Genomic DNA, 18,493 nt, shown 5'->3' with positions numbered 1-18,493 from the left:
TTCATTTTTGTCTCTGAACAAATAGTTTTCTCATAAATTGAGATTGAAAATGATTTATTTAAAATTGTGGTTCATGATCCACGATTTTCCTTCAAGATAAAGTGTATGAAAACTACTCGATATTGTCAAAACCACTAATTTATGAAAACAATTTTAAATACTAATTTCGGTTGTTACACAACTATCAATCTCTACCAAAGTTAACGCCTTACTAGAGCGGCAATCTAGATTGGCCATTAGCTGTGACCAATGAAGTTTGAGCTCTACTGCCATAGGTCGAGACACGACACGCCCAAGTACACCAAGTATGGGCATGTTCTGTTCTAACCAATGACAGTAAAGCTGTCAGAATAAGCGATTGAATGAATCTTTAGGAGGAAATGCGCTATGAAGTCTAAATCTACTTGTTTTGCTCTTACAGGAAAGCTCTCTGCTGTAAAATGTCAGTGGAGTTCGACTTTTTCCTGGAGACTGATAAAAAGTGAGTAGTATTATTGTATACTAAATTTTTGTTTTATTGAATAATATTGTTAAAAAAGTAGCCAAAACATACCAAAGTATGTTTCCAAAAGTATGTAATGCAAAGTATGTTTCCATTACCAAAGTATAATTGGTAATGGAATTTGAATTTGGCCATAAGATTGGTAAAAAAACCCAAAGGCTTTATACTAATATTGAATTGAAAACTATTGATTTCACAGTATTTTATCATTAGTATTAAAAAAAAAGGCTTCTACTTACTCCAGTTATCTATAGTTACTCTATCGCTATCAACGAAATTAACCCTCAACAAGAGTCCATTCAGGGTATTAGAGTCCTTGTGAAGTGTTCAGACCATCTTCATTATTAAAGTAATCTATAGTTTTCATAATCAACTAAAAGGCATTGAAATAGCATGTTTTTTCCTTTCCTGAATATTGCATTTGTTTGCTTTATCCAATAAATGGATAAATTGAAAGAGTCAGACCACTTTCCTTCTATGATACTACAGTCATAGAATAAACTATCTATTGTATAGGTTTCGTCTGCTAGTCTTGTGAACCCGATGCTCTGCAAGTGGTAGCTCCCTAACAGTGATAGGGAGGATATTGAAAAGTTTCAGCGATGTGTCCAGGACTTGTCAATATTTTACTTGATCTTGTATAGGGAACGTCTATTCTGATCCTATTTCTTGTATTGTAGCTGTGAATGTCTACAATGATGGTTGTCAATATTCTTCCTTACATTCATTAAGAGTTTGAAAGCCACCATCCCATAAATAGTCATAATATTTTCACTTATTAATAGTGGCTTACAGTGCTCCAGATAAGCTGCCTCAGAAATAATACGCAATGCCTTCTTCTGCAACAGTAGCTCCCTTTGAACGTCTGGAGCACAACCCCACAAGACCAAATCCATAACTATAGACACTCTGAAAGAATGCAAAGTAACACATTCTCAAGTAGTGCTTAGGTACACAGTCTTTCAAGTTTCGAAGCAGGTAAATCACTGCTGAGCGGCGGTTTGTACTGAACCATGCTACTGCCTCATCCTGATGTATTGATACTTTCGATAAAATGGATAATGTATAATAGATATAGGATTATTACTAGTCATACTTATCCTATGGAAATAGATCCATTTTTCAATTAACACGTTTCCAAAGTTAGTAAAATTTGTAATACTTCTAAACAATGTTCTATTTTGTTGAAAAATTGTTTCTATAATTTGGGAGAACTGAATTTTCCTTGAACATAATATATGTTTTAGATGGAATTAGAATTCATAAAATTTGTCACCCCAAAATTTCTTCAACTATTACTCGAACAAGTGAACCTCTCCATCATGGTCTGTCATAAATCAAGAAAGGTCTTTTGGACCGATAAGAACCCAACTGACGTATTAACAGCCCACATGTGCTTGTCATGTGGAGTCTGCCTGTTGTAACACAAACGAAACGACACATTATGAGTGTGAAACGACAAAAAATAAGAAATAGAGGTCGAAAAAGAAAAACGAGGGACCAGAGAAAGAAGAAATAAAGGTCAGAAAGAAGGAATGAAGTTCAGAAAAAGAAAGGAAGGTTCGAAGGAGGGATGCAACGGCCCTTATTGTCCCAGACATGCCCGGTAACGTTCTCAAGTACATTTTTTTTTAGAGTTCGAATGAAGAAAAATCATGGTGGACCCTCATAACAGCTTTGAGGGGGTGTAGGCGATTCATAGACCCTTCTTAACGGCTTACAAAATATTTACTAATATTTCCAACAGTCGAATTCGAAATGATCCGTGACTTCACAAGCTTCACGCGTCTTCAGGGGACATGTGAGTGACAACTGAATTCTCTTCGAGTAAGACTTAGCATTTTCACCTTCTGATTGAATAGATTCATTCATTCGCAGACATTGAAAGTAGATGATGAATTGATGAATTGAATTCAAAAGATAGTTCAGATAGCCAAAATTGAAGAGTTAAATTTGTGATTTTCACTTTATTCATCAACACACAATAATGAATCTAGACATTCACACCATTCCTGTTGCATTTAACCATTGCACTTCTCTAAGCGTTTTCAGTTGTTTTTAGCATCAACTAGCTCATGAATTTCACATTTTATTTAGCAGTCTTGACTAATTAAATGTAAGGAACTGACAACGCTAAAATTAAATGAAAAATTCTACTTGAAGAAAAAGACTAAGAAATTGTCAAAAAACACAGATTTATTGATACTTAGAAAGACCGGTTTTGGTTATTACACCATTGTCAATCTCTGATAAACTAAAACTAAAACTGTAGTATAACTGTAGTAAAACTGTAGTATAACTGTGTAATTGTAACTGACAACGCTAAAATTAAATGAAAAATTCTACTTGAATGAAAAAGACTAAGAAATTGTCAAAAACCACAGATTTATTGATACTTAGAAAGACCAGTTTCGGTTATTACACCATTGTCAATCTGTTTTAGTTTATTAGAGATTGACAATGGTGTAATAACCGAAACCGGTCTTTCCAATTATCAATGAATCTGTGGTTTTTGACAATTTCTTAGTCTTTTTCATTCAATATGAATAATTACCACAATATCAACTTTTCAACTACACAAAAAGGGAAAAATTCTACTCTTTAAATTAAACCTTTCTTTGATAAAACTTAATCATTACTTAGTATTCTATAAAATCAACTCGCAAGGTTTCCCTCTCATTTCCTTTTGTTGAAATGGAACACCCCTTGCTGTCTTGTTACTATCAACAAGAATTAAATAACTATCAATAATTCTATTATTATGACATTTTTTCTTCTGTATTTAGTGATAGTCCTTCCCATTATATCGACATGTGTTTAACGTCCTTTAAAATAATGAGAAAATGTAGTAATAGAAGAGTGTTTATTGTTAATAATGGATGCAAAACTTTATTACCAGAACTAGAAGACACATTATTCGTAAAGCTGTTTGTAGTCTTGTCACATCCAAGTAAATAAACCCATTTTATAGTTTTTCACAGCTTTGACAAACTCCCTGGTGTACAAAAAGAGGGTGGAAAATCATTAAAATGGGATGCAGCCGTGGTGGGTTTCAATGCTGGGGCTCTAATAGTGAAAGTCTGTTTATTTTTTTCACCACGTGTTAAATACAACTAAACAACCTCGTAACTAAATATTTTACGCTCAACTCAGTCAGTATTCCTGTTACATTAAAACTCCTGAAAAAATGAATGAGAACAGTTGTAAGGATGTTCTCCCGATGAAAATCCCGACTCATCATCCTCCTTTTCATCTTCTTCTGCTTGAAGTGTCACTTTTGACTTTGAAACATACAAAATTGAAAACGTAGGTAGTCTGTATCTGCCCTCTCAGTAATACAGTAATAATGTAACGTCATATCTAGGAGAGCGGAAAACACTAATTTTAACGGTTTGAATGCTGGTGCAATAGTTTTTCCATTTCAAACACTGTTAACATTTGTAACTTGCACCCAACAAGTCCTTACATTATTACACTCTCATTCTATTTTCAAACTATCATTTATTGTATTTTTCAAATTCTCATTCTCGAAATGAAAATCAGTTTAAAAAAAAACATAAGTATTTTAGTTCTGAATTTCATAACTTTTCCATGTCTATATTGACTAGACTAACTACTGGAAATATTGTTGTTTCAATATCTAAATTCACTATTTAGAGAGATTTTTCATTGAGGAATTCATCAATATTTGCTCATTTCGTTGATGTCATCGTACATTATATACCTTGCCCTCTTAATACCTGGAAATTATTTGAAGATTTTTAATTAATTTATTCATTTAAGATACAATTGACACTGATGTAATAATATTGGTAGATAAAATAATAAGTTAGGTATTAGTCCTAAAGTAGTTGTGCTATTTTTCTTCCAAATTTAGGCCTATAGATGATGACACAGTCAAATATAAGGTTAAAATTTCACGTGTACCTACAATTACTATACAATTTCAGTCCAAAATAAACATGGAAACTATATTAATATATGCAAACTCAACAATATGAGTAGTATTAGTTCTTGGTATAGCATCCTAAATGGCTAGTATACATTTGTATTTTATCATGGTACTTATGGTGCTACATTATAAAGTAATGAAAAAGTATAACATCTTATTTCTCTTCAAGGCTACCACAAAAAAAAATAGAAAAATCAGAGAGCATGACTCAGGAACTGGATTTTCAAAAGTGATATGAAACACACCTGTCGCTATGCATGCATGTGTGGACTGGGGAGCTCTTAAGTGTGGGGTTGAATAGCTGTGGAATAAGTATAGCAGGGGTATTTCACTGATGCGTGATAGACGAAAAGCAGGTGCTGCGTGATACTGCTTCTCTGATCCGATTCAAATCCACCTACATACAAAATTACTTACCCTGGTCTTATTATTTACTTTGGTAGATAAAGTTCTTTCCTAATCTCTTCGGGTTGTAGCCAGAAAGTAGGCATACAGCATGTATATTACTTTCTATACTCACTGTAGCAGTCAGGCTATCGGTATTCATGCATGGGTTAAATGCATACTTACACCATAAACTTCATAGTTCCCTATCAGCAGAGTACAATATCAATGTGATAAATGTAGTCTATAAATGTGATATGAGATCCATCCTTCATTTCTGTAGAGTACAATATGATATTTTATATACTGAGTACTGTACAATATGAAAATTTATGGATTATCCACCTCATATTATTTTGATAGTTACAATAAGAAAATTCATAGATAATAATTCTACCTTATACTTCATAGATGCTGATTGGTGAAACTTACTACAACCACAGACTCAAGCCTTTGTTTTTTTTTAGTCCATGTTACAACAGTACGAGGTTGTCAAGGTGTTAACTAACAATATAGACAATACATGGATTCACATAGATTCGCTATCGACTATATAGGTTCTCTATAACATAGGTTTTCTCACTTTCTGGCCACTTTGAGTCCACTTATCAGTTGTTTTGTCCTTTATTCCGTGTTGTAATTCTTCATGCTGTTAGATTTTTCATCATCCAACTTTAGGATATTCATATTACAATTTTTCCTATTGAATTGTCTTCTTCTGTACTCTCTCTCGTCATTCTTTATATCTTTTCAGGTTTTGATTTGCTAATTATTGTTCTTCTATAATGTCTGACAGGATTTAAAACATTGATTTTCGGATAGATTAGTAATTGATCGATCTGATTCAAAACGATAGTAAAATTATTGCATCAATTAAAAACTCGATAGGTTGACATGAAAGGAAACAGAAGTCATTCAATTCAAGTGGAAAGGTCATCTCATCATATTTTGATCAAATCGTATACATGATTTGACTTATGAAACATTCCTTGCTCTATTGCTAACCTAGCATAGGTTTAAAATGGTGACTGGTGAACCTAACTCGTTAAATTCCCAAACTATTTTCATGGACACGATTAACAATCGACAATCTTCAGCTGTCATCGAATTCAATAGACACCATCCGTCATTGGATGACTTCTCTATAAAAAATAGATCTGTCCTACACCCACACTTGAACACATACACACAATCCTCATAGAATATTGTCGAATCATCGTCGTGATTGTTATCCTACAAAACTAGGACTGGAAGATTTTAATGAGGGGACCAACAGAATACAGAACTAGCAATCTTTCGAAGATAGGGTAGATCCTATTATATGTTGATGCTGATAATTTGAAGTCTATCATCTGGTTAGTGAATCGTTCCGATTATTGGATTAATTGCTCCACTGGAATGCACGTTATCATTGTGCAAGATTAAATTTTGCTAGTTCATGTTGAGAAAGTTACAAATTACAATCAGAGAGTATATAAAATGTAATCTCTATATTTTCATCTTTTTATCTCACATATTCTATATACTCTCTGAATATAATAGAAAAACATAGGATCCTGCTGTAATAATCACTTCCCTAAATAACTCGATCGAATAACGCAGTAAAATTAACGTTCACAATTAACTTAATTCACAGGGTTTTAAACAGTGGCTATGTTTATTTACGCAAATAAGCAAAGCCACTGTTTGAAACCCTCTGAATTACGTGTTATCTCAAGGATATCACTTTTGAACCGGTTCACAAAAATGATTGACAGCGACAGTTTAAATCTATGCTTTCGAGCAATGCTATAAATATTGAATAAAAAGGAAAAGAGACTGAAAAACAAGAAAACTGGAATAAAAATACATAAGTGGTTGTTTTTCCTGATGAAATACTACTTCTGAATGTTCAGTAATGTAGTTATCTTGCAAATACTCCTGGATAAATCGTATCTTATGATCCCAGAAAAAAGAGAATAACCAGTGGATTTCTAGCTACTGTGTGGTTCTCCTGCAAGAACTCTTCGACGGGTATGATCAGAATTGATCACAAGTTTTCTCAGCAATTTCATAATAGCTCCTCTACTGGGAAACCAGTTGGCTTCACTATTGAACTGGCCGATTCTCGACTCAACCTCCATTGATTTATTGATTTCATCCGGCTGCCTTGTTTGAAATTGTCATGCGATTTTTTAGCGAGCAATCGTCTTGTCGCCACACCTGTTTGTCGATTCTGTTCAGTCTTTCCACTTTTTTGCTGCCTGCTTCAATTGCTTTGCTTTGTGCGGTTGCACTTGTAGACAACGAATTCTATTGATTCAGCTTCAATAAGCTGCGTTCGACATGGGTCTGGTGATGGAACAAGCCTGCTAAGTTTAGCCCGCTATGGAGTTAGGCAATTAAACAATTTATTTTTTCAAGTCTATATTTGTTGACAATGTGCAATTGATGTATTGTTGAACCGTAAGGTTTCTGTGAGGCTTGTTAGGGGAGTCTCCTGTATAATCCTTCCTCAATTGAATATTTTGATATTTAATTGTATATGCTGACAATGTAGAAATTCTTCATATGTTGTGAAAAATTAATGTAAATGGATGAAAATTCAAATAAATTATTTGAATTTGATTCGATTCTCTCCAATTCCGATTGAATATTGATCACGATTGAAGTTTTACTTTCACAAACCTCAAGTGTACCTGAAAATATGGGATGAGAGAAATTCGTAGAGGAATGAAAACGGGGTGAAGCTGCTCTATTACAAAGAAGTTCCATTGACCACTAATGATTGGACAGGAAATTTTTCAGAAATTGTTTAAGGCTCACATTTATTGAGGAAGTCATCAATGGAGGCTCTCACAACTTGTACCTTTCTCATGCTAAATTTCCCTCTGTTCTGTTTTTTATGAACATGATTATTCAAAAATATTGTGAATTTATTTTTCGAAACAGACTTGTATACGCAATCCTACCTTCATGAACGGTTCAAGAGAATGGAACACCTAAAGAGACTCCTAAATAATGTGAAATTATTGTCAAAAATTCTTTTCAATTTCTGAAAACATCAAAGTATGTCCATTTTAAATTTTCTCATTTTCTCATTTTCTCAACGTATAAAGAATCACATTCGAGAAATCAAACTTCGTTTTCGAACTCATCTCTCATTTGATTTGCTGTACACTTAAAAAAATCTCTCTTTACACCTCTTTCTCAGCGTTCATCCTCCCTTCTCTTACTTCATAGAGAATATTCCATACAAACTTCGTTTCTCTCTCTTATCACTCTCTCTCTCTCTTTCATGTAAATTTAGCATAAAAAATGTGTATAGGCTACATTTAAGATTGTTTCTTATTCTAACTCTTATCTGGATCTTAGCAACTTTTTTCTATATCCCTTCCCCTCTTTTTTGTATTATAATTTCCCCTTCATAATTCCCTAATTAGAATTATTATTATTATTTCTTCATGAACTTTCATAATCATATTATCTTGTTACTTACATGAACTAATCTCTTTTGTACAATAATTTCCTTTTGTCATTAAAATTATTTTTGGATTTAAATCTACAAATCTTTTTTCTAATAATAAATTTCACTCCCTCATTATTCCAATTGTCATATCATATCGATTTTCTAATTATTGGGAATTCACTTTTTCTTTATTTTTTCCCTTATTATTTTTTCCTCTTTTCTGTTAATTGATTCAACTAAATGATTTATCGTTTCTATGATTTGGTTTTTACTAATTGATACTTTGTCATAATTTTTTTTGCTCAGACATAATATTCCGTTTGAATTTTCAACTTTCTTTTTTTTACGGTTAAGTGCTGAAGGAGAGGGAATCCTTGATACCCTCTCTGAGAATGGACTTCTTTAGGTCCAAACTTCACCGTTTCATGTGAAAACATTACAGTAGTACCTTAACTTTTGCATTTTTCATCATTATTATTGTATAACTCATCAGTTTAATATGATTCACCATGTCATTTTACCGCTACTGGTATTTATTTTTAACGCTAGAACGTACGTTGAATTATGTTTTGTTAAATACATGAATAAAGGAATTTGAATCTGAATCTCTCTCTCTCTCTCACACACACACACACATTCTCTCTCGACGTATTTCCTTTCTTCTTCCACTTCACAGTGAATCTCTTTTCTCTCTCCCTCTGCCCTGTACCTCCCCCACACTCCCCTTAAATGCCAACCATCACACTGTTTGACCAGTGCACAGGTCTCTCAACACTGCAACTGTGTCGAATTCAATTGAGAATAAGACAGACGGACTGACAGTCAATCATTTCTGATTGCTGACTGCTCTCTGCTCTCTGCCCTGGCACTGAGCTCTAATCTTTTGACGCAGAGCCCTCTAACGATCTGATTCGCTTCTGCTTTCAAAGATGCCAGCAATGTCAAGTGGAGAGAGGAACACGTGAGCTGTGAGACAGAGAGGAATAATGGGGTGAAAACGAATGGGAGAAAGAGACAGTAGATTGACAGCTCTAGTTAGCGAAGAGCGAGACCTTTGATTAGTCTTGTTTCTAATTCGAACTTTCAGGTACCCCGTTTCTTTCATAAATAATCTGCTATCTCATTTTTTCTAACAGTGTTTAACATTTTTATTTTTCTAAAAGTCTTAACTAACATAATATGAAAACGTGTCACTGTTTATTTTGACTTGAGGAGAAGTTGAATCGATTCGAAGTCAAAGGAGTCAATTTTTGGCTTCCATGTTCCGATAGGTATTAAATTATTTCAATTCTGATAGTGGATTTCCAGTCAAAAATTAGAGAAATTAATTTATCTATGATTTCGCATTGGTGTGTTTATAGCTATTGTATTTTGGGATCTCTTAGAATATCGATCTTATCAATTATTCCTATCAATCTACCATTCAAATTTCTTTTTTACTTATGTTGAAAGATGAAGTCCGATTAAGCTTGGACCAGGCCTCCAATTATCAATCAATCATTCATTTTATTCAGTAAATGCATTACAAAATTGGTCCCGCAAGACCTAAAAGATTTTACAGCAGGTGCCTACAAATAATAAAATACATAAATAGAATGATATGCTAACTTTAACAGTAAACTGAGGAGAACATTTCTTTCATGAAAATGGGAGTTCATTGTTTCAAGTTTATACATTTTCCATTTTCATCCTATTTCAATCTTGATCATTGATTTATCCATTCATCATTCATATATTTCCCCTGTCTACTCGATTTTTGACCATGAATTCGAATCAAAAAGTTCTCTATCATAACAATGAAAGCTGCATCCATAAAAACATTTTCTAATGTAAAATAACAAAGTGATTAGCCAATTACAATCAGCAATACAGAGAATCACTCTATTAAAAATATTTGTGAAGTGATAAAAACTGAGAGCAACGACAACTGGGCCCTGTTTCATGAAAAGATACAAGCTAATAATATTAGTATAATATTTGTAGAGTAAATATTGATGTTGAGTAATAAAGTGGGATATTTACAAAATCTCAATCATTAATAGTTTCTTAACTTTGATAATAACGTTTCGCAGTTGTCTGCTGGTTATTAGAATAGGAAATTACTAAAATATCAGCTACTAAAGTATCTTCTCACGCAACAGAGCCCGGACCCCAGGAAGGTGTTTCTCAAGGAAAACTCTAGGAGGATTCTCAAAATTCTTAAAGTTGATTCTTTTGTGATGCAGTCAAATGTTTGGTTGTGGTCTCTCTTTCATCCTCGAGAAGCTTACTATTAATTACCTCAGCTGAAGATAAGTGATGTGTTTTCAAGCCCAAAAACTTTTGTCGTCATATGACCAATGGTCTCACCTTGTACTCGTGTCAACTAGACGACACTGTGCTTCTCAAACCTAAGGAAATACCTGGCTATCTTTACACTATGTCAAGGAAGACAAATTGAGCTTATTCAAATGAGCTGCTATTACGTTGTACTGAGACACTTCTTCTTCTTCTTCTTCTTCTGCCTAGTTTTCTTTTTCTTATTCTTCTTGTGTTTGGTCATCCTGCTTTTGATACTCATATCCATCTTCAGTCCCCTGGTACAGGACTTCACAGCTGCTCTCTTGTGCTTTGAACACCCTTTTAGAAAGTAACATGCGACTGCTTGCTCGTGTCGGTATCAATTATTTAGTGTCGTACATACACACCTCTCTGAACTGACCTTCTTGATATCAATCTTGTCATCTAGAAACTCAACGCGCATGCTTATAATAGTTATCAATCATTTCCATTATCATTCAAGCACGTTATTTATGTTTCGCAACCACTAGATCACCATGCTATATTTTGCGTTTAATATGTTTTTATGAGATCAATATCAATATATATTTTATGAGATCAATATATATGGATGTTTGAATAGGCGTTCATACACAAGATATAACAAATACAGTAGTTCCATTGTATTTTTTTCAACTTAATGTATTTCCAATATGCATCTACAGGACGAAGCGGCCTGAAAAGAAATGGGCACAAACTTGAGATTCAAAAACATAGTAAAAGAGCTGCTAGAACAGGACTATCTCAAGGACCGGAAAAGGGAGACCATGCCTAAACAGTTAATGTCAGAAGAAGAATGTTTCCTTTATTCTCTTTGAATATTTTTTTGCTTTAGAGTTCAATACCTAGACAAGAATGTAATTTTAGTAAGATTAATTCATTAGTAGCCCTACTTGATAGCTATTCAAAATAGATTTTTTCAAAAAGAAAGTTAAAGCCTCATTTGTTCGAAATTACATTCAATGTATGGAATCAAATCTCATAAAGATTTGATCGCTTACTAAAACCATTTTATTTTGTTTAGTGTCAGCATAATTATTTTAGTATTCAACTAAATTTTACAAGGTTTCAGAAACCACTGTATTTAATGTAGACTAAGTAGTAAATAATTGTATCAAAAGGGAAATTTATTCTTATCAGAGATTTGAGAATGGTGTAACAACCGAGACCGGTCTTTCTATTTTTAATAAAATCTGTGGTTTTGACAATTTCTTAGTCTTTTTATTATCAAATTTATTCTTGCTTCCTGATATGACAAGAACGAGAACAATGTCATGAAAAAGTGAAAAATCATGATGATTAGAAATTAGGATATTTCTTGTTGAAATGTAACGGTTTGGAAGGGAGAATATTGAAATACATTTTTTTTTGACTATTCATCGTCAGACGTCAAGAATCTACTTGTGTGTCTGGCAGCTGAGGGGTTGAGAACCCAATTATCAAGTCCTTTTAGTTTGATGCAGGCAAATGGCTGCAGGCATTGATTTGAATAATATATTCATCATTTTCCGTGGAGCTGTTAGACCAGCAACCGTTTAACATGTGTAAAGACTGTTACCCAATCAAATTCCTATCAAATTTGCGCTAATGGAGCAATTAGAAGCAACTATTTCACCGTTATGTCATGAAGTAACTGATAGAATGTTTAGAGTCATGCTATGCACAATGTTATCCAATCAATAAGTGAAGGTTTCATGATTTGAACATCAATTTGATCGATGGTTTAATCTTTAATGTTTTTATGATTTAAGGTTTTTTATTTGATGTTATTTTATTGGGAAAAAGATCTTCTACCGTACTGATTCAATCAGAAATTTGTTTTTCAACGTCCAATATAGACAGGAATGTTCACTTCTTTATGAAAGGAAGAGTGAAACATTTTTCGAAAATCTTCAAATTATACACCAACCTTCGTCTTCAGTTTCCCCTAAGTGCTCTTACCCTGGCTGTTCTCAGTTCCTAAGTATTGTCATGTAGAGAAGATAGCTTAATATGCTTTTAACTCTCTAGTACAGTACTGTATTTTTTCTCAGTGTCTATTCCTTTTCTTGTAGGACATGTTATAACATCTACTAGGTCTTGTAGAGAACTTGAGCAATAATTTCTCGTCTTTTGTGTTCTTTATTGGTATGACAGTTGTAATTGGTTAATTGAGCAGTTTGTCTGGAGATATTGTCACGTGACAGGAAACAACCAATCAGCTGAGATTTCAGAAAACTCATACAAGTGGAAACTTCCTGAGCGTACATCATGAGTCAGTCCATTGTAAAAGTACCACTGACAATAAACTACCAAAAAGGCAATCTAATTTGTGTCTATTGAGGCTATAGCTGAAGGGTTCTATAGGTAGGGTTCTTCTAAAACGTATCAATGTGCGTTTACATTATAGAGCTTTAGTTTCCTTGTACATACTCTGAAATTTGCTGTAATTCTTACCTATATTAAAAATTCCTCTCCAAATAGTACCATATAATTATGTACTTCAAGTCTCTTCTACAATTCTTCTCTTATTAATTTATTACAGTAGTAATGATATACAGTAGTAGAAGACTTCAAGAATCCAAGATACTTAGGTATGCTACCGTATTCGATAAGTAAATACTGATTCACTTTGTATTTCATTTTTACTTTCCTTGCCCTATTATACCATAGGTAAGGAAAGTATTGCTTTCCGAAAAAAATTAAGGTACCCCAATTTCCAAATTTCTATACGTTTCAAGGTCCCCTGAGTCCAAAAAAGTGGTTTTTGGGTATTGGTTTGGTGTGTGTGTGTGTGTGTGTGTGTGTGTGTGTGTGTGTTGTGTGTGTGTGTGTGTGTGTACACGATATCTCATCTCCCAATTAACGGAATGACTTGAACTTTGGAACTGAAGGTCCTTACAATATAAGGATCCGACACGAACAATTTCGATCTGATGCAATTCAAGATGGCGGATAAAATGGTGAAAATGTTGTCAAAAACAGGGGTTTTCGCGATTTTCTCGAAAACGGCTCCAACGATTTTGATGAAATTTATACCTAAAATAGTCATTGATAAGCTCTATCAACTGCCACAAGTCCCATATCTGTAAAAATTTCAGGAGTTCCGCCCCATCTATGCAAAGTTAGATTTTAGATTCTCAATTATCAGGCTTATTACAATCTAAACAAAAAATTCCAAGTGAAAAAGATTGAGCATGAAAATCTCTTCAATTAATGTTCAGTAACATTTTCACCTAAATTTGAAAATAAGTTCGAAATTCGAGAAAATGTTATTATTTCAATTACAAACTGTTGGCAACTGTTGATTCTATTGAATCATTCACTATGAAGAGATAGCAAACTTCGTGTGTCTCTAGCCTTATTGTCCTGTCACCAGCTGGCTTGGATCTTTGAATAGTAGACTTGAGATGCGCGGGAACACTAGCGTCAGGTGATAGATTTTTCATAACGGCAAGGAAAGTTGTGTGAGTGCGCCACACCAGATTTTTGTTATTAGTAATAAGAAATCTTGTTTTTAGCTTCGGTAATAATAGTTCAATACAGGAAGATAATTAATCGTTCAACATGATTGGTTACTACAAATCGAATGGGCGGTGCTCTCTTTATTTCTTGTTGGCATTCGAACAAGGACTCGTTTTGAAGCATTTTTCCAGAAGCATCAAACATAATCCACTTATCTCCCGAAAGTAAAATTTAATGATTCAGCAATGACTCAGGTGTCTTGAGAAAATCGTTATAATTGATTATCCTCACCAATTGGTTGATAATCAATCAAGTTAGTCAGCTTAGATTCAGAAACGTACCGTTATTTCTTTAATTAGAAACAAGATTTGATTCTGTAAAGGTGTCTTGCTATCTCTTTCTCTTTCCCCGTAATCTTTTATGAGGAACGATTCTAATCAGAGCACACAAATAAAGCAGTGTGTTATAAATGAAGGAATGAGATGGAAAAGTAAGCGGGGGCTCTCCACAGGTAATATTTTTAATAATGTTGATGATGAAGAGAGATACCATGATTCATATAGGCGGTCTTGGTCCCTCCTTGGGAGTTTTTTTGTTCTCTCTCTCTCTCTCTCTCTCTCTCTCTCTCTCTCTCTCTCTCTCTCTCTCTCATTATCCCCATCTATTTTTTCCAACCATTTTCTCTCTTATCCTAAAGATATCTCACCCGTTGAAAGTCATTTGCCAAGTTTTGTTGGACATGAATCACCGCACCGCCCTTCCACTATCACCCACTTTTGTTATTCTGATCCGGGCAAAAAATTTGCTTCGAAATCGAAACGATACCTGTAACAGCGGCTAGCATCTCATAAATCAGCTTCCGCATCATTAATGTTGTGAAGGTTCACTCTCGTTTATTTTTCACCAGGAATAGTTTCGAATAATGAATTATACTAGGAAATGTAAATTGACTAGATACAGAAAAAGTAATAATTTATCCAGGCCTGCATTACTTGCACTGATAATCAATATTAATTAGATCGCAATAGATTAGATCAAATGCAAATTCAAACTTTTGGTTATTATAAAATATTCCAGAAAATTTGATGTTCCACTTAATAATTGAATGCATTTATTGTGGCTTCTATATGATCGGGTGAAGAATGTACTCTTCAGTTGAAGTAATTGACTGGTTAATAATAATAATAATACATCAGTTTCATTTTATTTATTTTGAACTTCCCAAGTACGTTTCTTATACTTTCTTATTATTCTGATTAGTTTGTATTTTATATAAAAAGCCAATCACTCTCTCCCCTACGTCTACAATTTGGTAAAATACCATATATAGTAGCAAATATATTGCATTTTATTTTAATATCCATTATTGAATTTTATCTTTGATAATTCCACAAGAAAATATTTGAGTGGATTTACCTCTAAAACATTACAAATCCCTTGTTTTATAATTTCCTCATCATTTCTTCATTCGATCCACTGCGGTTTTCAAGTCAATTATAAAATGTTATCAAAGCTAAATCGAAAACTCTCTAAAATAGGAACTTTTTGAATCTGTGACAAACTCTCAATAGTGATTCAGTAGTATTTCTATCGCTTATGGCAGTTCAAATTCCTTCTATAACACTCCTTAAATACACTATTTCAAAGTTCAAATTTTCCTCCTCTTTGAACGCATTACAGGAATTATTATAATTACACAACATATCAGGCCTACAGTCACGCAATTATTGACGAAAATCAAACATCAAATTTTCAACATCAGATTTGATGTGTACATTTCACTTTATCCTGTTAGTATCACTGGTATTACAGATTACCGATAGGCGACTCCAACCAATGATAGACCTGTCATTCTTGAGTGCATTCAAGGCTGGTATTTTAATTGCAACCACTGCAGCTTAGCAGCAATTTCTCAGCTAGCCTTGAAATACTTCATTCGAGTTTGAATTATGGTTGCTCCATGGTGTATACAGTATACAGAGCGTGTATTGATTTATGTTCAATTTTCAATGGCAAATTGGCTACATGAGGTCGTTCATGAGCTCAATTATGGACTTCTGCATCAGCCACTCAAACTGCAATTTAATGGGATCAGTAATTTTTCATTATATGATCATTCCATACTACATGTTGTACAAGAGAATATTTCGTTTTGTACTAATTATATTCTATTTTATATTTCTTTAGTTTCTATGAAAAAAATGTCCGTCTTACCATACATTTGATTGGTCTGATGAATAACTTCTCATTCATGACCATTTCATTTTTCTATTTTGTACCAAATAAAATATATAAAAAATTGTAATGATATAAAAAATTGGATAATTGCAATCTATTTCACTTCAATAGAAAACCTTATTTAAATTAAAATTTATTGTATCCCTTATAATTTATTTACTTTTATCTTTTCTTCATTCTCAGAAATGACTCAATGATGAGGATTTTTTTTTTAATATTATTATAATATTTTCTATTTGCAACGGTCACCAGAGGGCGAAGTTTATTCTTTTGCTGGTGATGCCATATATAATACGTAAATTATATATATATATATATATATATATATATATATATATATATATATATATATATATATATATATATATATATATATATATATATATATACGTAAAGAGATATTTATGATTTTGTATTATTTTTTCTTATTTTTAAGATAACACTTGTATTTTGTTTAAATTTATTGTTCATCATATTTGATTTGCTCTTTATTTGTGATTGTTTTTTTAAATCGCGAAATAAATGATTTGATGATTTGATTTTAAAAAATTATATTCATTCTGTACTAATTGAATCATATTCTATATTTGGTCAATGTTCTTTGTAAATGCTCGTACGGTTCATTGGATTGGTCTGTCTGATATACATAGACTAATATGCTCGGTATGATATGTTTGAAGATAATTTATTACCAATATAAGAATTTGTGGAACTTCAAGATGTGCTAAGTTGTAATCTTTTCACTTTTGTACGCGATTTTGATGACATTCTTCCATCCATCTCTTCATTAATATATCTTGACAGATCTACTAAATCCAACCCAGAGAGAATAGGATGTAATTCAACCGTATTTTTTCTTATCCACATTATCTATACTTTCTGAACCAACTATATTTTTCTAACCACTATTATTTATTTATTCATTGAAAATATCTTCATTTATATTTGATAAAACCGTCCTTGGCTTTCCCTTCACGATCAATAAGTTTTAAGATCATCTCACGGTTATACAGTACAAGCACATTTAACTCTAAAACAAGTTTAACTATCTAGGTTCATAAAAGATAATCAAGAATGTAGAAAACTCCAAGGTCAATTTAATAGAGAAACCAATCACAAATTCCAGAAGTCTGAGAAGAATTTCAATCTTCTGCTAGATACGGGCATCTCTTCAGAGATGATGTGTCCATTTCGATTTCGTTAGAATTCCAAGGCAAACAACGTTCGTTACTCATTTCGGTGGTAGTAGTGGCATCTCGGAATTCGGAAGGTGGAGAAAAATGTGCGTAAAATGAAGGAACAAAAGAGAAAAATTGAATTCAAAGTTTGAGTAATGGCGGAATTGTGGGCGGTCAGATTCGAAATTAACTCTGGTGAACCACCAACCGCGAATCTAATCACTGGAGTCCCATGTGGTCTGACTGAGCTTTTAATTTTTTTCTCATGAGACGTTCGCTTGCAACACTCCCAAAACCCATATCCTTCATCTTTTCTTTCTATTTTCGCCTCTACCCCTTGCTTTTTTCACCCGCCCAGCAGGTAGAACACTCTTCGATTGATCTCCATTACATTTGAGCACTTTTTACAAGTATATTACAAATGTATTTTGCATTTGTAATACATTGAACAGAATGGTGTCCTCTTATGTGTATTTTGCATTAGTAATACATTGACCATAATGGTATCCTATTATTTATTGATACTGTATCCACTAACTGTATTCACTAGAGTGGTGTCCAATTTATTTATTGAAACTGTGTCCTATTATGCATTGATACTGCATTCACTAAACTTACCCTGCGTATTTGTCGTACAGTTTTAAACATTATTCATACTCCTTTATTTTGAAGTATTGTTATAATTTCGGGTTTATTGTAAGCAATCTGTTTGATATTGTTGCATTACATTGTCAAACCGATTCCTTTGAATTTGAATGTTGGAACAATGGTTCAGTTATGATGGCCATTGTTTGAAATCGTTTGACTTGACAAACATGATTGAGACAGTATTCAGTGTATACCTAGCGACAGTGATTGGACCTTATACACATCTTTACTATTATGTGCTTTGTCCATATCTCTCATATCGCATTCGGGTATCATGAGCGTATATGTTGAAGATTGATGAAGAATATCCTAAGCAATCAATTACGATGTTTGTAAATGCTTTGGGGAAGGATATATTACTCTAGAATGTAGATAAATAT

General features: G+C 33.1%; 1 protein-coding gene across 1 annotated transcript in view; it reads left to right on the top strand.

Annotated features, from left to right (window-relative positions):
* Positions 1 to 18,493, top strand: part of LOC111048523 (fringe glycosyltransferase) — a 141,446-nt gene that overhangs the window by 46,885 nt on the left and 76,068 nt on the right. Inside the window, exon 5 of the mRNA XM_039436198.1 lies at positions 422 to 481. Within this exon, the coding sequence (XP_039292132.1) occupies positions 422 to 481 (60 nt within the window). The remainder of the gene's footprint in view (positions 1 to 421; positions 482 to 18,493) is intronic.

This window comes from Nilaparvata lugens, chromosome 10, assembly GCF_014356525.2.
Source record: "Nilaparvata lugens isolate BPH chromosome 10, ASM1435652v1, whole genome shotgun sequence".
In the NCBI taxonomy this organism is placed as follows: Eukaryota; Metazoa; Arthropoda; class Insecta; order Hemiptera; family Delphacidae; genus Nilaparvata; species Nilaparvata lugens.
This window is presented reverse-complemented; position numbering and strand designations above follow the sequence as displayed.